Below are 27051 nucleotides of genomic sequence, written 5' to 3'. Positions count from 1 at the left end.
ATATAATGTAATAAGCGAAATAACATGAATAGAAATTTATAAATAAACAGATAAAAGAAACACCTGAACAAGAAGAGTCTATAGAGAACATGTTTAGCACAACAGTGCATTCAACTCATAATTCTAATTGCAAAAGCTGCCAGACAGGACTGGATTTAAAAAATAAATAAAAATAAAACTAGTTTTAAACATTTGATTCTTAAACCTGACTGTCTAAATGAATAAATAAATGTATTTCCAAACCTTTCTCTGTTACACTTTTTGTTGTCATCGTCATTACATTTGCTGGAAAAAGAATGGAAATTGTACTTTGGTTGTCTGCTGGTGATATAACATTTGTTAAAATTAAAACCAAAGAAAATGCAGATAAACGTCAAATAAATATCCCTAAATTGTTAGGTGTGGCTGTGTGCAGACAGGAATAGGACCCAAGATGCAGACTCCGGAGACAGAACTTAAACCAAAACAGCTTTAATGCTGAACGCAAACATAACATAACTGGAAATAAGTCAAAATAAACTAACACCGGTGGACTAGCAAAACACACAGCAAAATAAACGGTAGATCGCAACACAGACACAGAGAAACACAGGGCTTAAATACACAGAGGGAGCAATCAGGGAATGAGTAACAGGAGGGAAACACAGCTGGGGCAAATCAGAACTGACGAGACCAAAGAAGCGTAAACTGAACACACTGAGAAAAGACAGAGACCTTCAAAGTAAAACAGGAAACACATAACACAGACTCACATGCAGGCACTACAGAGGGAACAGAGACGTGGGACCAGGGCAGACACAAACACTGAGTGAACACGGGGATATAGGAACTAAGGATACATAGAGACGCAAACTAGACAAGGGGATACAGGTGATAGGGGAGACAGGGCTGGCTTCCAGACAGCCCAAACCAAAACACCAAAACAAAAAAAAAAAAAACAACCCAACCAGAGTGGGCGGCAGGGGAAACAGGATGGAGGGCTGGAAACAAACCAAACAAGGAGCCAGAAACAAAAAAAAAAAAAGAACAAACAACGGAGCCCGGAAAGCAACAGAACAAAACACAGGAACAAAGTCCAAAACAGCAGCACCAAGGCCCAGGCATAGTCTAAAAGCAAACAAACAAAAGGGCTCACGAAAGGCGCATAGGCCCAGGCAACAGTGTCGAAAAAGTTCAGGGGGCCGGCCCGGAGGCTGACGGCACAACAGTCCAAACCCGGACAGGACGTGCAGGACGAGCAGGCCGGACCGGACGTGCAGGACGAGCAGGCCGGACAAGACATGCAGGAACAGACAGCATGGAGACCTCAGGAGCAGACGAAGCTGAACACTCGGAAGCTGGACCAGGCGGAGCTGCAGAGGCTGAGGCTGAGGCCGGACCAGGCGGAGCTGCAGAAGCAGGAACAGAGGCTGAAGCTGGACCAAGCGAAGCAGAAGCCGAGGCTGAAGCTGGACCAGGCGAAGCAGAAGCAGAAGCCGAAGCCGAAACTGGACCAGGCGAAGCAGAAGCCGAGGCAGAGGCTGGACCAGGCGTAGCAGAGGCAGAGGCTGATGGTGGCTGGACGGGCTCCTCGGGCCCTCCAGCTGACGTGGCAGAAGGCTGGACGGGCTCCTCGGGCCCTCCAGCTGACGTGGCAGAAGGCTGGACGGGCTCCTCGGGCCCTCCAGCTGACGAGGCGTGAGGCTGAACTGGCCCCTCGGATCCTCCAGCAGGAAGAGACGGCTGAAGCTGTTCCTCGGACCCTCCAGCGGAGACAGGAGGCTGAACGGGCCCCTCGGACCCTCCAGCGGAGACAGGAGGCTGAACGGGCCCCCCCTTGGACCCTCCAGCGGAGACAGGAGGCTGAACGGGCCCCCCCTCGGACCCTCCAGCGGAGACAGGAGGCTGAACGGGCCCCCCCTTGGACCCTCCAGTGGAGACAGGAGGTTGAACGGGCCCCTCGGACTCTCCAGCGGAGACAAGTTGCTGGACGGCATCCCGGACCCTCCAGCGGAGGCAGGTTGCTCGACGGATGACCGAGGAGAGGAGTGACGGTGGCGTCGCTTCCTTCTAGATGAGGGAACAGGAACCGGTGGAGAAATGGAGACCTCCTCCTCATCCTCCGACCACATAAGTGCGCATGCGCCAACCAGCGTGCAGCCTGTTACAGTCGCTCCTGCTTTTCTCTTAGTTTAGCTCTTTTTTCTTACGTATTCTTTTTTTTCTGACTTGTATTTTCCTCCGTTTTCTATCTCTTACTCAATCATGTGGATTGAGAGAGTTTTTGTTCTTCTGGTGGCCGTGGAACTGTTACTTTTATCATGGAACGGGACCGCGGCACATCTCCTACACGCACGGACTGTTTACTCCAGAGATCAGCTGATCGCCCTGATGCCGGCCGGCTCGCTGGCCAGGCCCGCAGAAGTGCCCGCAGAAGTACCAGCTGAAATTTGGAGGAAAACACATCGGGGATGCAGAGGTCAAGGACAGAAGAGAAGAAAAAAGGTGACGGTGAGACAGCGGAGGCTCGAAGCGAGGAGGAGGTTTAAACCGTGTCTGCCGTCTATTGTGATGGGAAATGTGCGATCGTTGGCAAGTAAAATCGACGAGCTCTCAGCACTGGTACGGAGTCAGAGGGAATACCGAGAGTGTAGCCTGATGTGTTTCACCGAATCATGGCTGCACCAGGTCATTCCCGATGAGAATGCTTCCGTGGAAGGCTTCCACACTGTTCGGGCGGACAGGGACAGCATCGCTAGCGGTAAGCGTAAAGGAGGTGGGCTTGCTGTTTTAGTGGTGGTGTAACCCTGCCAACATAACAATCAAAGAAAGGATTTGTTGCCCGGACACTGAACTGTGTGCTGTTGGACTCAGGCCGTATTATTTACCCAGGGAATTCTCTCACGTCATCTTGGTGGCTGTTTATGTTCCCCCCTCTGCTAACCCCACAGCTGCATGTGACACTATCCACTCTGCCATAGCTCGGCTACAGACTCAGCACCCGAGTGCCTTTATTGTGATCTCGGGTGACTTCAACCATGTATCACTGGACAATACACTACCAACATTCAAACAATATGTGGACTGTCCCACCAGGGGAGAGAAAACTTTAGACTTACTGTATGCTAACGTCAAGGATGCATACAGCTCCTCCTCCCTCCCCCCACTTGGTAGGTCAGATCATAACCTGATTCACCGAGCCCCCCGCTATGTGCCAATTGTGAGGAGGGAACCTGTGACCACCAGGACTGTTAGGAGGTGGTCAGAGGAGGCAATAGCGGAACTACAGGGCTGTTTCGAGGTGACCGACTGGGAAACACTCTGTGAGCCTCACGCCGAGGACATCAATGGGCTTACTGAGTGTATCACAGACTACATAACTTTCTGCACCGACTCCATTGTTCCAGCTCAGACTGTTCATTGTTACCCAAATAACAAGCCGTGGGTGACTAAGGACATCAAAGCCCTCCTCAACAACAAGAAGAGGGCTTTCAGAGGGGGCAACAAAGAGGAGGTGAGGAAGGTCCAGGTGTTACTAAAGGACAAGATCAGAGAGGCTAAGGACAATTACAGGAGGAAGCTGGAGTGGAAACTCCAGCAGAACAGCATGAGAGAGGTGTGGAGGGGCATGAAGACCATCACTGGATTCAGGCCAACCAACAGCAGGGGAGCTGAGGGAGGTGAGAATAGAGCCGACGAGTTGAATCTGTTTTTCAATAGATTCGACACCACAGTGTCTGCTCCCACCCCCACAACCTCACCTGCAGTCAGCCTGGAATCCAGAGCCACACCACTGTGCCAGCCTCTCTCTTCACATGTTGCCTCCTGTGAGATTCCTGACACCCCTCCCCCACCCATCACCTTCACTCAATACCAGGTTGAGATGCAAATGAGGAGACTTCACTCAGGCAAGTCTGCTGGACCAGACGGAGTGAGTCCCCTTGTCCTCAAGGCCTGTGCCCCCCAGCTGTGTGGAGTCTTTCATAAACTGTTTATGCTGAGTCTGAGTCTGCAGAGGGTCCCGGTGATGTGGAAGACATCATGCCTCGTCCCTGTACCAAAGACGCCTCGTCCCAGTGGCCCCCAGGATTACAGGCCCGTGGCACTGACCTCCCACATCATGAAGACCCTGGAAAGGCTCATCCTGGACCAGCTGCGACCCATAGTAAGACCACATCTGGATCCCCTTCAGTTCGCTTATCAGCCTCGTCTCGGAACAGAGGACGCCATCATCTACCTGCTCAATCGTGTCTACACCCATCTGGACCAGCCGGCGAGCACTGTGAGGGTCATGTTTTTTGACTTTTCCAGTGCTTTCAACACCATCAGGCCGACCCTCCTGGGTGATAAGTTAGCAGCGATGCAGGTGGATGCTTCTCTGGTGTCCTGGATTGTTGATTACCTGACAGGAAGACCACAATATGTACGTCTCCCACAGTGTGTGTCTGACAAGGTGATTAGCAACACAGGGGCACCACAGGGGACTGTCCTCTCCCCCTTCCTCTTCACCCTCTACACCACAGACTTCAGCCACTGCACAGAGACCTGCCATCTTCAGAAGTTTTCTGATGACTCTGCGGTGGTTGGATGCATCAGCAGGGATGATGAGACAGAGTACCGGGCTGTGGTCGACTCCTTTGTCACGTGGTGTGAGCAGAATCATCTGCAGCTCAACGTGGCAAAGACCAAGGAACTGATCGTGGACTTCAGGAAGACCAGGAAACACTTGACCCCTGTTTCAATCCAGGGGGTCAGTGTTGACATTGTGGAGGACTATAAATACCTTGGAGTACACATTGACAATAAACTGGACTGGGCTAAAAACACCACAGCACTTTACAGGAAGGGCCAGAGTCGTCTCTATTTTTTGAGGCGACTGAGGTCCTTCAACATCTGCCAGAAAATGCTGAGGATTTTCTATGAGTCTGTGGTGGCCAGTGCGATCCTCTATGCTGTTGCATGCTGGGGGAGCAGGCTGAGGGTCGCAGATGCCAACAGACTTAATAAACTGATCCGTAAGGCCAGCAATGTTGTGGGGATGGAGCTGGACTCCCTCAAGGTGGTGTCGGAGAGGCGGATGCTGTCCAAGATAAAGACAATGTTGGATAACACCTCCCACCCACTCCATGACATGTTGGTCAGTCACAGGAGCTCGTTCAGTGAGAGACTGAGATTACCGAAAAGCACCACTGAACGACACAGGAAATCATTCCTGCCTGTGGCCATCTCCCTGTACAACGCATCCACTTAACACACTGTTTGCTGCTACAACTACACATGTTTCTTTTCCAAATATTTATTTATAAGTGACTTATGTATGTATGTATGTATATATATGTATATATTGTACTATTCTTAGTTAGCGTATTGTCTGTCTTGTCTTAATGTTGGTTTAAAATGGAGCACTGTAACAAAAAATAATTTCCCCCAGGGATCAATAAAGTATTCTGATTCTGATTCTGATTCTGATTCTGATAGCCGCGAGGAAAAAGGCAGGCGAATGGACAGGCGAACAAGGTCCCGGCTGGTGTGAGGAAGGAGAGGCAGTCTGTGGTAGTGATGAGGCAGGTGGTGAGTGTGTGTCGTCCTGGGGCGGTGGTAAAGAAGTGGAGGTGGAGATAGAGAGAGCAAGCTCGCCAGCCCTGACTTGCTCCCTCCAGGCAGCTATGGAGCTGCCCAGCACAGTGTCCATAGAAAGCTGAGTAAGCCGAGGGTTGCTCCGAATGATGGCATCTACAGCGCTTAGCCCAACTGCCATGGTCCTCAAATCATTGGCCTGAGCAATGCGGTCAAGGAGCTTAATCAACCGCTCCATCTCAGCGTCGAATCCAAAAGCGGAAGAGTCTGCGGGGTCCATAGTATGGTCGCGATCTTCTGTTAGGTGTGGCTGTGTGCAGACAGGAATAGGACCCAAGATGCAGACTCCGGAGACAGAACTTAAACCAAAACAGCTTTAATGCTGAACGCAAACATAACACAACTGGAAAAAAGTCAAAATAAACTAACACCGGTGGACTGGCAAAACACACAGCAAAATAAACGGTAGATCGCGACACGGACACAGAGAAACACAGGGCTTAAATACACAGAGGGAGCAATCAGGGAATGAGTAACAGGAGGGAAACACAGCTGGGACAAATCAGAACTGACGAGACCAAAGAAGCGTAAACTGAACACACTGAGAAAAGACAGAGACCTTCAAAGTAAAACAGGAAACACATAACAGACTCACATGCAGGCACTACAGAGGGAACAGAGACGTGGGACCAGGGCAGACACAAACACTGACTGAACACGGGGATATAGGAACTAAGGATACACATAGACGCGAACTAGACAAGGGGATACAGGTGATAGGGGAGACAGAGCAACTAAAGAAGACAGAGACATAAACCATAAGACAGAACTCAAAGAAACCAAAAACTAGAAAGTATAAATAATATAATAAACTCAAAAACCCTGGAGTATGCTAAAGTATATAACATGATATGTTCTCTTACATCTAGGTGGCGCTCTAACGATTGACAAATATTGATGTTTAATGACAAAATATTTAATATAACAAAACCTGTGGGTAGCACAGTTTGAAGTAAACAAAACATAGTATTTCTATTGTTGTATAATAAACTTGACAGCATAGACACAGATTAAAAAAAATGTAACCTCAGTGATGCCACCTTCTCAAATTTACCTTGACAGATGACACCGGCGTCTTCACTGTGGCTGCAGTCATGAGATCCTAACCCTGAGTGTCGACACTCAAACAGGTTGGATTCCCTGCCTGTGCATCCAACCTCATTCATCCAGACGCGCCCTGAGCCTTGTCCAAATCGTGCTTTAGTTGGTGCAGAGAGGACCCTACCACAGCCCAGCTGCCTACATACCACCTGAGCATCCTGCAGGCCCCAAGAATCATCACACACTGTCCCCCACTGGCCACTGTGGAGGATCTCCACCCTGCCATAGCAGGAGCCATGTCCTCCATTAACCAAGCGAACATTTACCTGAATTTCTGTGTTAAAAAGAAATACATACAAAAAATAAAGAAATGCAAGGACTCAATAATTATTTTGGGGTGATTCACTGTAAACTGCAGATCAACATTGCAATTCACTCAGTTTAACCAACGCTTTCCTTCATTTTTAAATGTTTAACAGAATGGAAGTATTTAATGTCAAAGAGCCTGTAGGTAACAAAATTTAGTGTCAACAAAACACTATTTTTTTTTACAGTAATTGTTTGTGGCTTAAAACCTCTCAGTTAAAATTTTATGGGGGACCAAAGGTCCAACAGGTGGACACCTAAGTGAATCCTACTTCTCAAATTTACCTTCACAGATGACACCGGCGTCTTCATTGTGGCCACAGTTGTGAGATCCTAACCCTGAGTGTTGACACTCAAATAGGTTGGATTCCCAGCCTGTGCAATGCACATCATCCATCCATATGCGCCCTGTGCCTGCACCAAATTGTGCATTAGTTGATGCAGAGAGGACCCTACCACAGCCCAGCTGCCTACATACCACCTGAGCATCCTCCTGGCCCCAAGAATCATCACACACTGTCCCCCACTGGCCACTGTGGAAGATCTCCACCCTGCCAGAGCAGGAGCCATGAATGCTATTTACCAGGCGAACCGCCCCCTCAACTCCTGTGCTGTTGTCCCCTGCTGTTGAACCAGTGACATTAACCCGAAAAGCTGGAGAGGTCTGTGTTCTTGACGCAGGTGTGGAATAAGGAAATCCAGGGTCTGTTTGCAATTAAAAAAATACAAATAAGTAATAATAGTGCAGCTGTGCTGAACCAATTTCGTTAAAAACAGTTTAAGAACAATATTTTTTAAAATTAATTTGTTAGTGTGTATTAAAATTTAAAATGAATCAATTTGAAGACAACATTGAGATTACACATTTGAGTTTCAACAGTTTTGTGTGCTATGGTAAAACACAAGGACATTTGTTGTACTTTCACAGAGAAACCCTCACAACAATAACTCAAATAAAAAGTCTGTAGATAAAACGATTTAAAGATTATCTTAATCTTTTTAAATATTCAGCGGGAATTTGTTAATGAAAGAGGCAGTAATGGAACCACCAGTATAATATCAACTTAAATTAATAATGGCGTACATCCTCTTGGGTCTACGTTATTGTACAAAAATTTTTTTTTTCTTTTTCAATAATCAATGAGGCCTCTGAATTTCATAACTATAACTAAAATGCAGTGATTGGGTTGTTTCAATGAAATATTTCAGGAGAACCAACAGAATCATGCAAGTTTACAACCAAGTTTTATGAATATTCAAGTTTTCCTTCTCTCTTAACAATAACTTCATGTTTTGTGGTGAATTGTCTGCCACTAGAGGACATCATTATATAAACAGCCCTAATTTTTGCATTCAGAAAAAAGCTTAAGATCCTTTTTCTGACCACATTTGAGATGGATGTAGTCAGCTAAAAAGAAAAGAAAAAAAAGAGAGAGAAAGAAACGAAGAAAAAGCGAGAGAAAGGGAAACACAAGAAAGAAAAAAAAAGAAAAAAGGAGAGAAGAAAAAAAGAAAAAAAAGAAAGAGAAAAAAAACCCTGGGTCAACGACCCAGGCATCCTAACATAAATAAACATAAATTGATCATCCAAATGTCATGCAAAGCATAAACTGTAAAATCTATTTTGCTCCTCATAAAAATTATAATTGTACTTAAACATTTAAATGTTAAAAATGTAGGCTTTTTAAACACACACACATGCACCAAACCCCAAAGAGACAGAAAACACTAATAAACATACAGTGGCATGCAATACATAACCTTTGTGATTACACTTCCCCAAACAGCTTATCTCTGTAGTTAAGTATTTGATTGTTAAAACTTTAGGTAAAAAAGAGCTTCCTAACCTTTCTCAGTTGTAGTTGGTATTGTCATCTTATTTGCATTTTCTGAAAAAAAAGCATTGAAATTGTACTCACGTTTTCTGCGGAGTGACTTAACATTCATTCATTATGAAAGTGCATTGAAAAGCCAGGAAAACACAGGTCAATATAAAATAAATAATCTTACATTACATATACTGATCATCAAAATAGCATGCAAAGCATAAACTGTAAAACCTATTTCAGTCCTCATCAAAAATATAATTAGTTAAACATTTAAATGTTAAAACTGATTATAACAAAAAAAAAGAATTACCTTTTAAAACTTTCTTTGTTGTACTTTGTGCTGTTATCTTGTTTACAGTTGCTGAAAAAAATAATGAAAATTGTACTTTGGTTGTCTGCTGGTGACTTAAAATTTACTAAAATGCACTAAACCAAAGAAAATGTTGATCAGTACCAAATTAATATCCTTGCATTGCATATAATGATTATCAAAATAGCCTGGAAAACATAAACACCTCTTTCATTTTTCATCATAAAATTACAATTACAGCTAAACATTTGAGTCTTAAAAGTGATTGCTTAAAAAATATAAATGAATGAGCTTCTAAACCTTTTTCAGTTGTACTTTGTGTTGTCATCTTGTTTACACTCTCTGGAAAAGAAGTGGAAAATGCATCGGATACCAAAGAAGCTACAGGTTAACATCAAGTAAATATAGTTAAATTACATAAATCGATTGTCAAAACTGCACTAATCATACACTTTAAACTCTCTTTCAGTCAAATTATATTTTAAAGTATCATTGTTAAAAGTCACTGTTTAAAAAAAAGACATTTCTAAACCTTTCTGAGTTGCACTTCGTGTCGTCATCATCTTCTTAGTCGATTTAACATAAACTGAAATGTAATGAAAACCAAAGTTAACACATATACAAATTAAGTAAATATTGCTGATTTACATAAATTGATGGTCAAAATCTTGTGTAAAGCAGAAATTATAAAACCTCTTTCAGTCTTCATAAAGAAAGTAAACATCAATTTAAACTGTTGATTGTTAAGTGATTTTTTTAAACAAATAGATACATGAGTTTCCAAACCTTTCTTTGTTGTACTTTGTGTTGTCATCTTTTTTGGAGTTGCTGAAAAAAAGAATAGAAACTCTAAATGGGTTATTGGTTATTTGACATAGATTAAAAATCATTAAATCATCATTTAATTTAAATCATTAAATATCAAATAAAACACAGGTAAACATCAAATAAATATTCTTAAATTGTGTAAATAATTATATTATTATAAAAATTTTAACTGTAGTTAAACATTTCAGTTTTAAAATTGATTGATAATGACACAAAGTAACTTCAAAAACTTCATTTAAAAAAAAGTCTTGTCTTGAGATTTAACATTTACCAAATTGAAATTAATTGAAATTAAGTGCTCTCTCTCTGTCTCACACACACACACACACACACACACACACACACACACACACACACACACACACACACACACACACACACCACAAGTGTCACTGATTTATATAACTGACCATTTTTGAATTTGTAGTTCTTACAAGTGTGGCATTTGGCAAAGCATTGTGCCTTTCTATTTGTACTATTGGTCTTTAAACCTTCCTCTATACCCCCTTTTTTACTGCCTTGTCATACTATCGAACATATAATGTAATAAGCGAAATAACATGAATAGAAATTTATAAATAAACAGATAAAAGAAACACCTGAACAAGAAGAGTCTATAGAGAACATGTTTAGCACAACAGTGCATTCAACTCATAATTCTAATTGCAAAAGCTGCCAGACAGGACTGGATTTAAAAAATAAAAAAAAATAAAACTAGTTTTAAACGTTTGATTCTTAAAACTGACTGTCTAAATGAATAAATAAATGTATTTCCAAACCTTTCTCTGTTACACTTTTTGTTGTCATCGTCATTACATTTGCTGGAAAAAGAATGGAAATTGTACTTTGGTTGTCTGCTGGTGATATAACATTTGTTAAAATTAAAACCAAAGAAAATGCAGATAAACATCAAATAAATATCCCTAAATAAACATAAATTGATCATCCAAATGTCATGCAAAGCATAAACTGTAAAATCTATTTCCCTCCTCATCAAAAATATAATTGTACTTAAACATTTAAATGTTAAAAATGTAGGCTTTTTAAACACACACACATGCACCAAACCCCAAAGAGATAGAAAACACTAATAAACATACAGTGGCATGCAATACATAACCTCCAATACTAGGGATGCACTGATACCGATACCGGTATCGGCCTCGATACCACATTTTCTAAAGTACTGGTAATCGTTAAAAGTCCCCCGATACTGAGGACCGATACCACAGTCTGAGACCTGTCTATGTTTGAGCGGCATGTAAGGGGTTAATCACAGGCGCCGAGTGCCCGCCCCCAGGCCCCGGCTGCAGCTCAGAGCGGGGAGAAAGCGAGGCGAGACTTATCAGCTGTGGGGAACTATTTCAAAGTGAACAAGACACGAAAACAAAGGCGGACTGCAAATGGTGCTCAGCGAAATTGTCCAGAGGAGGCTCTAAAGGTAGCGCATTTAACACAAGTAATTTATTCAAGCACCTTAAATCCCAACACAACAACGAGTACAAAGAGTTTACCCACGCTTATTTACCCATGCTTATTACCACAGAGGAGCATAGCTGATGCTTTAGCAGTGGGGCGGAAAATAGTTGGGCATTTTAAACATTCCGCCTTAGCCTACTCCCGCCTCGAGGACATTCAGGGACGGCTCAACCAGCCAATAAAGAGACTGCAGCAGGACGTACAGACGCGCTGGAACAGCACGTATTACATGCTCCAGTCCCTCATCGAGCAAAAGCAAGTGCACGAACTCCCTGACTATCTCCCCGCTCACAAATGGGCTCTTATGGAGACGACTGTTGCCATCCTCGCCCCCTTTGAGGAACTAACTAAAAAAGTGAGCAGCTACAATGCACTGGCCTCTGATGTCATCCCAGCTGTGACTGTGCTAGTGAGACTTCTAAACAGACGAACAAATTTAAAATTAAATAATTTTTTTTAATAATTATTTATTCTGTAATATGTTACATACAACATGCTTTTCATTTTAAATAAATGTTCTTAATTCCAAACTAGTCCCTTGTTTGTTTGTTTTTTGTTAAATTATAGGACTAAAGCTGTTACCTGCAAATTTAAATAATTTTTTTATTAAGTACTTGGTATCGGTATCGGCGAGTACTGAAATGCAAGTACTCGTACTCGTTTCCAAAAAAGTGGTATCGGTGCATCCCTATCCAACACCTTTGTGATTACACTTCCCCAAACAGCTTATCTCTGTAGTTAAGTATTTGATTATTAAAACTTTAGGTAAAAAAGAGCTTCCTAACCTTTCTCAGTTGTAGTTGGTATTGTCATCTTATTTGCATTTTCTGAAAAAAAAGCATTGAAATTGTACTCACGTTTTCTGCGGAGTGACTTAACATTCATTCATTATGAAAGTGCATTGAAAAGCCGGGAAAACACAGGTCAATATAAAATAAATAATCTTACATTACATATACTGATCATCAAAATAGCATGCAAAGCATAAACTGTAAAACCTATTTCAGTCCTCATCAAAAATATAATTAGTTAAACATTTAAATGTTAAAACTGATTATAACAAAAAAATTATAATTACCTTTTAAAACTTTCTTTGTTGTACTTTGTGCTGTTATCTTGTTTACAGTTGCTGAAAAAAATAATGAAAATTGTACTTTGGTTGTCTGCTGGTGACTTAAAATTTACTAAAATGCACTAAACCAAAGAAAATGTTGATCAGTACCAAATTAATATCCTTGCATTGCATATAATGATTATCAAAATAGCCTGGAAAACATAAACACCTCTTTCATTTTTCATCATAAAATTACAATTACAGCTAAACATTTCATTCTTAAAAGTGATTGCTTAAGAAATATAAATGAATGAGCTTCTAAACCTTTTTCAGTTGTACTTTGTGTTGTCATCTTGTTTACACTCTCTGGAAAAGAAGTGGAAGTTGTTCTTGAGTTTTCTGTGGACGACTTAATGTTGTTCACTACCCCCCCCCCCCCCACCCCCCCACACACACGCGCGCCAAAAGAAACCCCAAAGAGACAGGAAACACTAATAAACATGCAATAACCTCCAATACCTTTGTGATTACACTTCCCCAAACAGCTTATCTCTGTAGTTAAGTATTTGATTGTTAAAACTTTAGGTAAAAAAGAGCTTCCTAACCTTTCTCAGTTGTACTTTGTGTTGTCATCTTATTTGCATTTTCTGAAAAAAAAGCATTGAAATTGTACTCACGTTTTCTGCGGAGTGACTTAACATTCATTCATTATGAAAGTGCATTGAAAAGCCAGGAAAACACAGGTCAATATAAAATAAATAATCTTACATTACATATACTGATCATCAAAATAGCATGCAAAGCATAAACTGTAAAACCTATTTCAGTCCTCATCAAAAATAAAAATTGGTTACACATTTAAATGTTAAAACTGATTATAACAAAAAAATAATAATTACCTTTTAAAACTTTCTTTGTTGTACTTTGTGCTGTCATCTTGTCTACAGTTGCTGAAAAAAGAATTGAAATTGTACTTTGGTTGTCTGCAGGTGATTATTATTTATATATTATTATAAATTATATTATAATATATATATTATATATATGTTATTCATTTATTATGAAAATGCATTGAAAAGCCAGGAAAGCATATGTCCTTACATTACATATACCGATCATCAAAATGGCATGCAAAGTGTATACTGTAAAATCTGTTTCGGTCTTCATAGAAAAAAGAGCTTACAGCCAATGTTCCCTCAAACTTTATGTAACTGAACGAACACACAAACTCGCTGAGCGGTCCCTTGGGCCACAGGCAATTGTGGCTCAAGAGTTGGGAGTTCACCTTGTAATCGGAAGGTTGCCGGTTCGAGCCCGGCTTGGACAGTCTCGGTCGTTGTGTTCTTGGGCAAGACACTTCACCCGTTGCCTACTGGTGGTGGTCAGAGGGCCCGGTGGCGCCAGTGTCTGGCAGCCTCGCCTCTGTCAGTGCGCCCCAGGGTGGCTGTGGCTACAATGTAGCTGCCATCACCAGTGTGTGAATGGGTGGATGACTGCATGTGTAAAGTGCTCTGGTAAAAGCGCTATACATATACAGGCCATTTACCACTGTGTACCAGACGTGTGCACTGTGGTCACGCCAGCATCGAATCCATCCAAGTTACATGGTTTATTAAAATAATCAAATTACAGCATTTACATTTTGCCATGTTGCCATATCATTTTTTGATTGGTCGACATGGTACATTTTTCCACCAATAGGAAAGGGTGGGGGAGGTGGTTGGTTTTGTTTTTGTTCACAGGCTTTCGAGCGTTTTCCTTATAAAACGCCGTTTTTACCGTTTCTTCCCGCAGTAAATATAAACAACGACAGTATTCAGGAAGAAAACCAAACATTGCAGATATTTTTATTATAACTCTGGTTTTACGCGGCCGATCAACACAATTTAAAAACTGGTATAAAGTCCACACTTTTCCCGTCAGTTGTTCCGTCTGTCCTGCTCACATCTCCAGAGGTTGTACACGTTGTCATTAACGTGGCTTCACTCCACATCAGCCACGCCGCTTTGCTAGCTAAACACCGGTGTCGGCACATAAGGACGCTGTCATAGCCTGTCAACGACGTTGATTAGCTGCGTTTATACGAATGTGAATTGCATTATTGGCTGGATTATGGGATAAGGTGGCATCGTTCTGATCCCATACGGGAGCAGCCAGTCACCGACTAACACTGCAGACCAGAATTGTTAAAGTTTTAATTTTAATTACAATTCAGGTTAGATTTTTTTTGTGCACAACGCAGATTTTCAGTGCGCAGACACCGTGCAAGCAGTGCGCAATTGCGCTCGCGCGCAGCTTAGAGGGAACATTGATTACAGCTATATTTGTTAAAACTCTATATATGAGCTTCTTAACCTTTCTCATTTGTACTTTGAGTTGTTCTGTTGTTTACATCCTGTGAAAATAGAATGGACGATGTACTTGGGTTGTCTGTTGGTGACTGCACGTAATTTGCTAAAATGCATTGAGATTAAAAGAAAACACAGGTCAGCAACAAAAACAGCATCCTGAATCTTCCAAATTATTTTTAAAATGGGATGCACAGACTAACTTGTAGAATCGTCCACACACTCAGGAGGTTTTCATTCATCAAACAAGTGATACTAACTGTTTAATTCTACAGTTGTGCATCTGACTGTTACAACTAAAAGTTTATAAAAGCCTCAACAACTGCTTATAGGTATTCTTCAACATCTGATTGTTAAAAATGAAGGTAAACAAGCCTTTCTCGGTTGTAGTTTCCGTTGTAAGATGGCTATGTAAAGTACTGGTCTGCTCTGACTGCAAGGTTGCTGAGATACCTGAGGAAAACAGTAAATAACAGGCAGATCAACCTTAAAATTACAGTTCTTAAAGTTTAAAAAGTTGATTTTGTGTTTGTCCGTTCACACTAATGTAAGTTTTGAATATATTCTTTTTCCTGTCCCTGTTATTGTCTATACTGGGAAATGGTAATCACCAGGTTGTTTGAATATCTTGAACAAAATAGTGTTACAGCTCAAATGTTTCATTTTGTCATTTAAATTTCAGCACTGTACCTCTAGCAGAACATTTTGAAAAGTAATAAGCGCTAAATGTGAAAAGACATGGGGGGGTTGAGCTGTTAATGAAATGCCAAATTATTCTTCCAAATATATAAGGTGAACAACACAAAAACACAAGTGTTGGACTTTGGTCTTTATAGAAAACAGTTAAGCCTCACCGCGACTGACAATTACAGTCAACATCAAGACAAAACAAGCTCCCAGAGCTGCTGCGATGACTCTGGAATGGCTCCTTTTGGCAGATGAACGGTTCATTCGAGTGTGTTGACCTGTAGAGACAAAATGCATTATCTATTACCAAGTGAGATAATAGATAATTGTATCTATTATCTCACCACACTATTTATATTCCTATGAGTAGACACATCAAAGATGAACAGCAATCAGCTGTGGCAGCTCCTTGTGATTAAAGTAGCAGCCAAAAGTGACTTTTTTCATTTAATCAGTAAGAAGAGCAACATTTGGGTCCAAGTGGTTCCGTATCACACACACTTGATGGGCCCACATCCTCATTTTAGGTTTGACAGCGTTTTTAACAGATAAAAGGTTTACACATAAATTACGCTGCAGTTTGGGGAAAGCCTTGAAGGGGCCTGGCAGATACCCAATAATCCGACGGTAATCTGATTACTTTTTTCAAGTAACAAGTAAAGTAAGGGATTACTATTGCAAAAACGGTAATTCGATTACCGTTGCTTTTCCGTAAGCAAGCTGCGTTACTGCGTTACTAAAACCGTGATTTCTTTGCGAGAATGTCTCACGACAGTGACGTAAGCGAGTGCGCCGTTCGTGACAACAGCTGTGTGCAGATCAACAATGGATCATATATCGAGTGCAGAGAGAGTATGAGCGTGCAGCGTTTAAAGCGTGGAAGTACTGACCTTACTTTGAGTTTGATTCCATAAAAAGTGACAAAAACATTAGTGTCCGCTGTGCGTGGGAAGAAAACTTCTTTTTACAGCAAAAAAACCCCTAAACTTCCAACAAGCACCGAGTAGCTACGACGTAATGGGAAACTCACAGAGAAACTCGCGGATTCTTCCACTGACCGCGGCACACCTGCACCAGGGTAACCCTCCGCCTGCCCCACTCCTGCTTTACAGGTGAAAATAGAGCAACAGGACCGCTGAGTCTTTGACTTTATTTATTTTCTGCTGTGTTTTACTTGCATCTATTTGAAAGACTGAGTGTAAACACAAAAAATATTTTATTTTATGTGCTGGAATGTGCAGAAAATAGGTTTAAATGTTAAACTAATTTCTTCAAGTCAGAGAATGTTGCATATAATTAATTTTTTTAAAAGATTAAAACTTTTAACTTTTAAAACAAGTTTTAAAAAGAGACTTTTCCATTTGATTACATTTTGTATGATGGATTATGCAGAAAAAGTAGAATTGGGCTTAAAGATCTATCACTTTATCACCTCTTCAGGTTGTAAATCGGGTTTTTAAAAAGTAACTAAGTAATCAATTACTTTTGAAAATAAGTAATCAGTAAAGTAACAGGATTACTTTTTGGGGGATGTAATCAGTAATTAGTTACTGATTAGTTTTTTCAAGTAACTTGACCAACACTGCCAAAGAAGGCATCCCCTAGAAGCAGTAATAACTGTGGGGCACAAAGGTCAAAGACCTCTGCAGTAATCAGTGTTGGTCAAGTTACTTGAAAAAAGTAATCAGTATCTAATTACAAACAATTAAAAACGAGACATGAACATGATTCTGAGCGGGAGTACGAGTGTAAAACTGCGAACAGAATCAAGCAGTACCTGGAATCTGACCTGACATGGGGAGAGGGAAACAGACAAACCCACAATGAACAGAGGGAGACAGAGGACTTAAATACACAGCAGGGTAATGAGGGAAGTGGAAACACCTGGGGAGACACAGCTGACCCAAATGATCATGACACCACAAGGAAAAGTAAAACTAAGCACAATGAACATAGAAACAAGACTTTTAAAACATGGAGAGACATGAACTTGGACACGCAAGCTTAACACAAGAGACAGAGAGAGCGAACAAGAGAAGGAGAAGATGTTTGTAGCTTATTTTAGGACATAGAAGTATAGTAGAGACACTGACACTGCCCTGGATGTAACATAGGCCTAAATGTGTCATAAACGTAGGAGTGGACTTGTAGGAGACCTCCCCCACCTTGAGCTGTGAAAATAAGACAAAAAGAAGCTAAAGCTGAGTGGAAATTCCCCAGGAGATACCTGGGTGGGGGTGTCAGTACAGTGTTTGAAACTGGATAACTTTGGTCTGGAAGCGAGATGCACTTTTATGATCCACAAGAAGTTCCGTACGCAGAGGTACATACACATATATACACATGCACTTACACACAGGTACGTGCACACGTACTCGCACACACACAACATACAAACACAGTGTTTAGTTTTATGGCACATCGTATAGGGCTTAGAATGGGGGTCACGTCTATAAAACTGTGTGCAACAGCAAAGGAGTTGAGATCTGCTGATGAATTCTAGGGTCCTGTACATCTCCCTTCTAGAAGCTGTATCAATGAGTGTGGATAAATAAAAGTGTTGTGAATTGACTACTTAGTGCTGGTGTTGTCTCTGGAGGCCTGAGGAATCTAAGAACTGGGGTGAAACTGTTTAGAGGTAACAGTTTTGATGCCGAAACCCGGGACATTTTTGCTCTGAGATCGCGCAAACGAAGCGAACAGAGAGCCGGCTCACTCATCTGAAAAGGTAAGCACCACCTGTTTATTCGAAGTGTGCCTATTGGATGAATGCTAAATTATCTGTTTGCTAAGTTGAGCGTATCCCAGTGTAAATTCACTCAGTAGAATAAATAGGTGGTTAAAAGTTTGTCTTAGTCCGTTACAGCAGGAGACGTTTGTCAAGAATTTCAGGTTGATGTTTAGCCTACTGTAAGAAAATTGGGGTTAGAGGCCTTGTCACCGGCTAAAGGCCGCATGTGTGTTCTGGGCTTGGCTGCTCCACAGGCTCTTGGATGCGAGGGCAAGACCCGTGGGACAGGAGGACTAGGTTGGTAACCTTCAGACTGAAACCCTTAAAATAACTAAGTCGGGGTTAGAGTCCCCGTTACGGACTCAAGTCTGCATAAACGCAGGACTGGTTGCTTGGGCCAGTTAAATTCTGTGCTGGGTTGAACCGGAGTGTCTGCTGCAAATAGAGGGCCGTGAAGAGTGTGTGCAATTGCTGTTAGATTCGGCACCCCGACAGAGGTTCAGGAGTAAATTGAAGTAATAAAGGAATTGGAGTCTAAAGTGTGTTTGTGGTGTCGGAAAATCCCCGTTAGAGTCGGGGTCTCGAGAGAAGTTTGGGAGTAAGTGCAGAAACTAAGAGATTTGAGTTTAAGATTGTGTTTTTGTGGTGTGTGTGAAAAATGTGACGGGAGGCCAACTAATTGTTGTAAATTGTGAGTTTATTGGGGGGTATAATTTGATTGCGTTTTGGGAAAAAGAGAAACCGCGGTTAGACGCCGTGCTGCAGTTTAAGTAATTTGTGCCTTGATCTGAAGATTGTGGGTCCATTGTTCTGGTGTGGTTGAGGTCTAAAAGAGCGGACCGCACCCACTCTGTGTGCTGATTTAGGGCATTGTCCTGAATCGGCAGAGGAGGAAGTGCCTCAAAGCGAGCTGTGAAGGAGACTGCCTAAGGGGGCGGACTCATAGGTGAGATGAAGGAGGAGCAACAAGGAGGCGCTAGGAGGGTACAGAGGAGAGCAACGGCGACATCTGGTGGTAAGTAGAGGGAATTCCAGGTCAGTTAAAAAATAATTGCTGAACGAGGGGAGATTATTAGAGGAGTGAGAAGTTCAACAGAGGAAGAAATTCAATGCAAGACAATTGAGAAGCAAAAAGAGAAACTAGGTGATGCATTGAGGACACCCAACAGGTAAGGATGGTAAAATACGGGAAATGTGGAAGGAAATAATCGGTGTGTGTGACCAAGTTGGAGTGAAGAGTGACACGCGATGCTCCCTGCATCTGCATTAGAAATGCCCCTAGTGGTTGCAGCAGGGGGTGAAAGAAGATACCATATGGGGTAGGGGATTTCCGAGCCATAGCTGGCCGGTGCATTACAGTTACTGCACTGGAAGAAATACTGGCAGCTTTCACTACCAGACCAGACTCCACACCCTTTTTTTCGAATGCAGGAGCAGATTGGGAATTCCATGCGTCAAAAATATCCGACCCCAGGTATTGTTTAGAAAGACTATGCTAGAGGGGGTACCAGAAAAGGCAAGAGAAAAAATCTTAGATTACCCTGACTTAGAAGGGGCAGATGCAAATCGCTGGGAGAGACACCTGGTGCATTATTTGGGGAAGCATTAATAAGAGAAAGATAAGAAGAAAGTGGACCTAAAGGAGCTTCAGGAACAATTTCTTAAGCTCAACTGGGGGGAAGCGAAACAGAAGGTAAGTGAGAGAAAGAAAGAGAACAAATCAACTGGCTCGCCTAAGGTAATGGTAGTTCAAGGCTGCCCACCGGTGCCCTGGGCTATGGAAGGGGTGCGCCTGGAGTGGGTCATGGGCCTAGAGGTGTCTGTTTGATGTGTTATCAGCCTGGGCACTGGTCGAGAGACTGTCCACAGCAGCCACAAATACAGCAGCATATGGGCCTGCCTCAGGGAGGAAGGGGTGGTCCATTCCATCAGGCTCCAAACCCACACATGATCCCTGGACGAAGATCCCAAATGCCGATCTGGGAGGTTGACTGGTACAGCTCGGACTGGCAGCAGTGACACACTCCACAGGGAGGCCGGGGAGAAGGGGGAAAGGCAGGTAATTCCTTTAAAGACTGAAATTGGAAAGCAAGCAGTGGCTCATCCATATGTCATTTCAGCGCAAGTGCCTGTGAACCTGATGGGGCGAGACCTGCTCATCAAACTGAGAGCTGTGATCATGTGTGGGCCTGATGGTTTAACAGTGACTTTGAGAGATGGCACACCGCTTCCTTGTGTGGCCACAGGCACGAGAGGACAGTGGCTGCTGTCTGAGGACATTGACCGCACAGCAGAAATCTACTGAGCCCATCTGACAACCTCTGATGGCATCTTGGCACACTTCCAGCTCTGGCGGCCCTGGATTATGGCCCTGGACAATATATGCTCCACCCATCGACCCATACCATGTGACGCTCTTTTATGACCGCGAAATTACTGAGTGGTATGAATACCTGTTCCATGAATTCCTGGAGGGGAAGGTATGGAAGGTCTCTACCAGGGATATTTATGTTGGACCGCAGGGGGTAGCAGCCCTGGTCCACTTGGCGGAAGAACAAGAAAGCTGGTTCCAAATGGGTCACGAGTCTGTGCCTCATGTGTCTCTAGTGGTTCATTCTGGACACCAAGCAAAGGACTTCAGTCCCATGATACGCGTAGCATCACGAGCAACTGATTGGCAACCTACACAGATTCCTGATGTCTCCTTCTCCCCAAGTACTAAAACCTATAGAATTTCAACATCTCACACAGATGATACTATATTGGAACATCATCCCATTCCAGGACACATGGCAGGGAACTGACAGATCATCCAGAGGTCGTTAAAGGCCTCTCACAGTTTCCTGACACATTGTGGTCACAGGGGCCTACTGATGTTGGCTTAACCACCTGCTCCCCTGTGACCTTTGAACTCAAATCTGACATTCCAATATGGCATCCGCAGTACCGACATTCACCACAGGTGGAGGAAGGCATTGCAGAGACTATTGCAGTCGGGTCCAACATCTTTAATGGCAGTGCAAAATAGAAATGCTTTGGACATGTTGCTGGGAGAAAAAGGGAGTGCTGTACTTTTATTCCTAATAACACAGCACCCGATGGCTCTGTGATCAGAGTTCTGGAAGGCCTGAAGACGCTGTCCACCACAATGCATGACCATTCAGGAGTTGACAACCCACTGGAAGCATGGATGACCTCTGTCTTTGGGCAAGGGAAAGGTTTTATTATGTCAATTATGATTTCTTTGTCTGTTTTCCCTGCTATATTAGCAACGTATGGGTGCTGTTGTGTGCCTTGTATCAGAGCTTTGTTCGTAAGACTCATCGACCGTGCTGATGAGTCTTACTCAGACACGGAGACCAGCCCCTAACACAAGGATTCCATATAGTGGAGTGGAGGAAGTCGTAAAATTCGGCAGGAATGGCGTAAGAAGAGATCAAAGGAAATTTCGGACAATATAAGACCTTAATGAGGGGAACCCTTGATCAGATAGCGACGTGGCGTGACTCTTAACTGAAGCTCTGACAGAGAGCAGTGACGCATGTCAGGATTTTAAGACTTGAGGTAATGGCTTGATGGCTCGTGAAAGCTTATGTGAGTTTGTCTTTGAGTAGAAATTGAGAGGGGGTGCCTAGCTGGTTAATTTACTTTGGGTAAGGTAGTGATAACTAATGTGCCGATTTCTGAAATGAACAGAGGGTGGGGAGTTTCTGAAGGGCTGGTTAAACTGAGAGACTGATCAGAGGAGAACTGCACTTTGCAGAATGAGGGATGGAAAACATTCAATTCAATTTTATTTATATAGTGCCAAATCACAACAAAAGTTGCCTCAAGGCACTTTATACATTAAAACTGGCATCCCATGACTAGCAGAGATAAACAGCAATGGAGGACCAGCAGAGCATGGAACTAGCAAATGATTTCCAGTTATTAAATGGTGTTAGGAGGCAGTTGCACAGAACTGAGCTTGCTAGCTGGCGCTGATGGGTGGGTGGAGCTACAAGGTATGCAGTAACTTTTGCTGTTGGAGCTGCAATTTTTGCTTTTGCAAGTAAGAAGACTTTGGATTGACATTTAGATTTGTGTGGTTAAGAACCCTTGAAAGTTAGAATGCTGGTGAATGGAAGCAGTTGTAGCTGGTCCAGTCTGAATCCTTAATGGAAGGATATTCAGGAGACTTTACAGAAGCATGGGTACGTTGTGGCTTCTGGGTCCGGCGCTGGTGTCCGTTGGCTTTTCCGCTAACTCTCCCGGTCTGTGGCCTTGTTTCAAAGCAACTGCTATGAGCTTTGCTGGTGGGTGATCTTGCTGAATTGCATGGATGTGGTTACTTCATAACTGGATTTAGCAGAGAGACGACTGGTTGGATAAACATAGCAGACCAGATTGTCGGCCAGTGAGAAAGCTGCTAGTAAGTTCATATGGTATTCAGTTTCTTGTGTAGCTCGTTGTCTGATGTGCTGACAGAAAAGAAGTGGTGGTGTGCGATACTGCATATTTTGGTGTCAAACCGATACCGATACTTTTAAATAAAAAAGGTTGACACTCAATGAATTGCTAATATTTAATTTTATTATTAAATAGTGTTATTAAAGAGTTAAAACCCAGGACATAATTAGGACAAAGTTGTTGTTGGTGGTGATGTGTACAGCTGGCAGCGGGAGGGCTGCAGCCGTTGAATGTAATGTTACAGCAACCGTGTGATTTTTGTAAGAGTAAATGATGCTGCGAAGCATGAAAATGCCATTGGGTCTGTCGTGATGGTTTCGTTTAGTATTTCTTTCTAAAAATAAAAGTGCACCAAAACCAGTAAAACAATTAAAATGAGTACTGTTGAGAAACTATAATACAAAAATTACAATTAAAATTCTCAACAACAAAAACAACAGGTGAAAATATAATTATCATGTAAACAACTGAACAACCCCCATCTCTGGCGCTGTCCCAGGAGCGGCGAGTCCGGCGACTTGGCTGTTTCGTCTTTGCCGAAAGCACAGCATTGGAAACAAGAGCAGAACTTAAAGTAAAGAATCGATCTCACTAGGCCAGTATCGATCTGATACCAATACTGACTTAGTATCGATACAATCGATATTTGGATTGATTGTCCCACCACTAATGAGAAGGTGATTGCAAGAAAATGGAAGGATGGGTAAAATTATGTTACTCTTGTAAAATAAGCTGTGTTAAAGACTTTCTCCAAAGGTGTTCACATGAGAACGGACGAGAGCAAACTGTGTTTGCACGAAAACGAGAAGGAACAGCTCTAGAATTGGGGGATCATAGATAAGAACCAGAAGGAGCGTGTTTGGAGGTGTGGTCTCACTCCTGAAATTCAGATACTTTATCTCTAAATAAGGTTTCAAAGGAGACTTCATAATCATATTAACATAAAAAATTTCAAAAGCATCTTAAGCTAATTAAGCTATTTTAGGTGTTGAATGTGAAAGTCAGCATTCATTGCTGCACCACAAAATTTTCAATGCTTACCATTTTCCTGTAACCCAGGACTGATGGAGTAGTCTTCATGTTCTTGAATCTCCACTTGGCTTTTCTCTTCACCATCCACTCGGTCTCCTTTGCTATATCTCACATGTGTTGCAACTTGAGTACCTGTGGACATTTTGGGAGAACTAAAAGCCTCAACCATCTGCTTCCGCCTCTGTCACGCAGCTGTTTCAAGAGATGAGCATGAAGGAAGTAGCAGCTAACCACAAACACAAACACACCCGCAAAACATATGCACTACTATTATGTATTTACAGACGCTCACTCTCTGTCAGTTAAATATTGTAAGGATTATAGAATGTAATAAATTATTTATTTCTTATTTGGAAAGGCCTTGCCATTTTTCCTGACTTTAAGGCTTTGTGTACCACAGTCTCACAGATGTGATGATATGGTCTGTGATGTGCTGCAGCATGAGCATGTTTGCAGACTTCAGACTGGTCACTGAAAATGTCAGACTTGCTGTTGTTTTATAGATAAAAAGACACGGCTGCTGTTTTTATATTTGAGTCAAATGATGATTAGTGTCATGAATATCAATAATAAATAAAGAAAAATTGCTAAATGGTGTTTAAAAATGCTGTAGTTTATTCTCTTTTGCTGTTGTGTGATCTGAAACTTGCAGATACGTAACACAACAGACTAATGTGGCCTTATGAGCTACAAATAAACTTAATAACGTTTAATGCTTTTAATGTTACTGTCTCACATCTGATCAGAGACTTTGTGGCTTGAATGCGTCAAAGAGCTGATCACAGAAACCACTTCCTTCTTCATGAGGCACACAGCAACTAATTTCCTACTCAGCATTTGAAACTGAGTCGTTACAGACAGCAGGAATTGTGCAGTCAGCGGGTGTAGTTAGAAGTCTTTTGTTAAGTTCTATTAAAGAAAAACATTTATTCACATTACTGCTTCCACTTTTGGTGGTAACCTGGTGTGAGCTAACTCCCCAGAGAGATGTCATAACGTTAATAAGATTGATTCCTGTTGGCAGAGTCTAATTCAGATTTTAGGTGTGCTGTGAATCAGATGACACAGGCTATTATGACATCAATAATGCACATCAGGTTGACTGCAATTCTTTGTATGGGAACGGCATACCATGCCCCCGCCACACACTGATGTACACTGGTAGTGTCAGACTCCACAACCACCACTAGAGGGTGCCCTGGAGGAGTTAAGTTGGTAGGGTGAGCCACTTGGTTGCACTGCATACCTTAATGCTGGAGCTGGCTGATGCTGAAGTTGGGATCTGGAGCCGATGATTGACATGAAGTAATGAAGGGCCTTCTGGAGAGTGCATCTGGATTTTGGTGGCTTTTCCAGGTAGGTATATTACTTGGAAATCACAGTTCTACAGTGTGAGATTATTATATTATCTTATGCCACGTTATGCCCCTAATTAAAGATTGTGAAATTATTATGTAGCTTTAGTTTGCATTATTCTCCTGACTTGAAGGAAAACGACTACATTTATTAAACTGATTTGTATTACATTAGACTGCTGATTTATGGTGAATGAATGATATTGTTTATGATGCATGATACTGCTGAGTTATAAGAAATACTATTTTCAGAGAATCATGGCCTTATTTGTCTGATTAGAAGAGAACAGAGCATACCGTAGAGGTTTTCTGCCCCATCTCATCAGGAGGAGATAAAACAGGAAGCCAAGGCCGTCACGTAGGCGCCGTAAGAGAGAAAGAATGTGAATGCTTAGTTTGGAGGGGGCTGAAGCTATAGGAATGTGAGAAACGCTCAGGCACTTCGAGATCTGGTGGACACCCTCCTGTCCACATCTCCCCTCCGGATGGTTAATGCTCAAAAGTGTTGCATGGAATAATGAGAATTGTATGGAATAAAGAGACTGTTGATTGAGCATTTATACATCGAGTGTTGTTCTTCCTTCAGCCCAAAGACCAAAGAGCTGAGATTTAACAACAGTCCAAAAAAATCACATCCCACTCAAAAAGTCCCTTCTGGATACAAAATACAGCTCCTTTGTGGGTTCTGGCAGTCTACTGCAAAATATCAATGTTAAGTATATTATACTTAACATGTGGTCTACTTGCTTGGCAGTAGACAACATCTCTTACCAAGCATCCATTCCTTGTATGCATGGTGGGGTAAGCCTCTTTAATGGTTTGCCTATAATCCACGCACAATTTAGGACTCTCTTCTTTTTTCATCATCACAATTGCCTGCATGGCTTGGTACAGAAGCAAGGGGAAGGAATATTAAGCTCAGGAGTAGGGATGGGTATCGAAACCTGGTTCTTGTTGAGAACCGGTTCCCACTGTTTCAATTCCTTGGAATTGTTTGGCATTTTTGCAAACGATTCCCTTATCGACTCCAGTCGCCCCGAATGACGTCACCACGTTGCGGAGCGTCATTTACCTGGCAGGAAACATGGCGGCTCAAACGCTCAAAACTTTGGTTATACTTTACGAGAACAGATGACAACAGGGCAACTTGCAATACTTGCAAAGTAGAGATTTCATTTAAGGGAGGAAACACTACGAATATCAAAAGCATTTGCTCACAAAACACACGATGACCTTAAATGAATGTCGTGTTTTTAATTCCGCTCCGGACTCGTGAATCTCAACCCAGCAGCAGCGGTAACGTTTGCACGTCCTCTCCCGTTAATGCGGCAGGTAAATAATCAACAACAGTGCATATTATGTTAGCGCGGTCTGCCTTATTACAAACCTGCCATTACTGTGCGTTTAGTGACCATGATGAGAGAGACAGACAGAGTCTGGCTCAGATGCTGGCAGCTCTCGCTGCAGTCTACCGGCAGCGTCTCCTTTCAGACCAGGATAGACGAATGTCACCGAGCAGTGACTCAGTTTGTGGTCAAAGGCTTGCACCCATTTGCCACAGCAGATGATTTTCGGTAAGTGAATGTGTTTAATTGTAGGCAGGGACATTGCTGGATATTCTTGTGTAATTGTTACAGAATAATTTATGTTATACTTTGTTATTGCTACAGAAGAATATTTATTTTATTATTTTACATTTATAATTTTTTTTCCTGGGGACCCTGTGACACCCCATTGAAGAGCCGTAGGCTGTGGATCTCTTAAGATCTCACTGCTGGGTTTGTAAGGCCATGTTACTCCTAAATTTCTACCTTGTTCAAAGAGAAGATAAAAAACAAAGTTTTAAGCTAATCGACCTTAGTGTTCTCCTTTAAAAAAAAAAAAAAAAAGGATTGATAAAGAATCGAATCGTTAAACAGAATCGAA

At 42.2% G+C, this 27051-nt stretch overlaps 1 protein-coding gene across 1 annotated transcript in view; it reads right to left on the bottom strand.

Annotated features, from left to right (window-relative positions):
* Positions 1–23959, bottom strand: part of LOC112430712 (uncharacterized) — a 29959-nt gene extending 6000 nt beyond the window's left edge. Inside the window, exons 1-16 of the mRNA XM_076879576.1 lie at positions 23780–23959; positions 15726–15836; positions 13423–13473; positions 13129–13170; positions 12848–12889; positions 12548–12598; positions 12255–12296; positions 10770–10811; positions 9949–9990; positions 9695–9748; positions 9463–9504; positions 9163–9213; positions 8871–8912; positions 7309–7728; positions 6671–6991; positions 244–285 (exon numbers count right to left, since the gene is read on the bottom strand). Coding sequence (XP_076735691.1) covers positions 244–285; positions 6671–6991; positions 7309–7728; positions 8871–8912; positions 9163–9213; positions 9463–9504; positions 9695–9748; positions 9949–9990; positions 10770–10811; positions 12255–12296; positions 12548–12598; positions 12848–12889; positions 13129–13170; positions 13423–13473; positions 15726–15836; positions 23780–23939 — 1555 coding nt within the window. The 5' untranslated portion in view covers positions 23940–23959. The remainder of the gene's footprint in view (positions 1–243; positions 286–6670; positions 6992–7308; positions 7729–8870; positions 8913–9162; positions 9214–9462; positions 9505–9694; positions 9749–9948; positions 9991–10769; positions 10812–12254; positions 12297–12547; positions 12599–12847; positions 12890–13128; positions 13171–13422; positions 13474–15725; positions 15837–23779) is intronic.
* Between the last annotated feature and the right edge of the window lie 3092 nt (positions 23960–27051).

This window comes from Maylandia zebra, linkage group LG22, assembly GCF_041146795.1.
Source record: "Maylandia zebra isolate NMK-2024a linkage group LG22, Mzebra_GT3a, whole genome shotgun sequence".
Classification (NCBI taxonomy): domain Eukaryota; kingdom Metazoa; phylum Chordata; class Actinopteri; order Cichliformes; family Cichlidae; genus Maylandia; species Maylandia zebra.
This window is presented reverse-complemented; position numbering and strand designations above follow the sequence as displayed.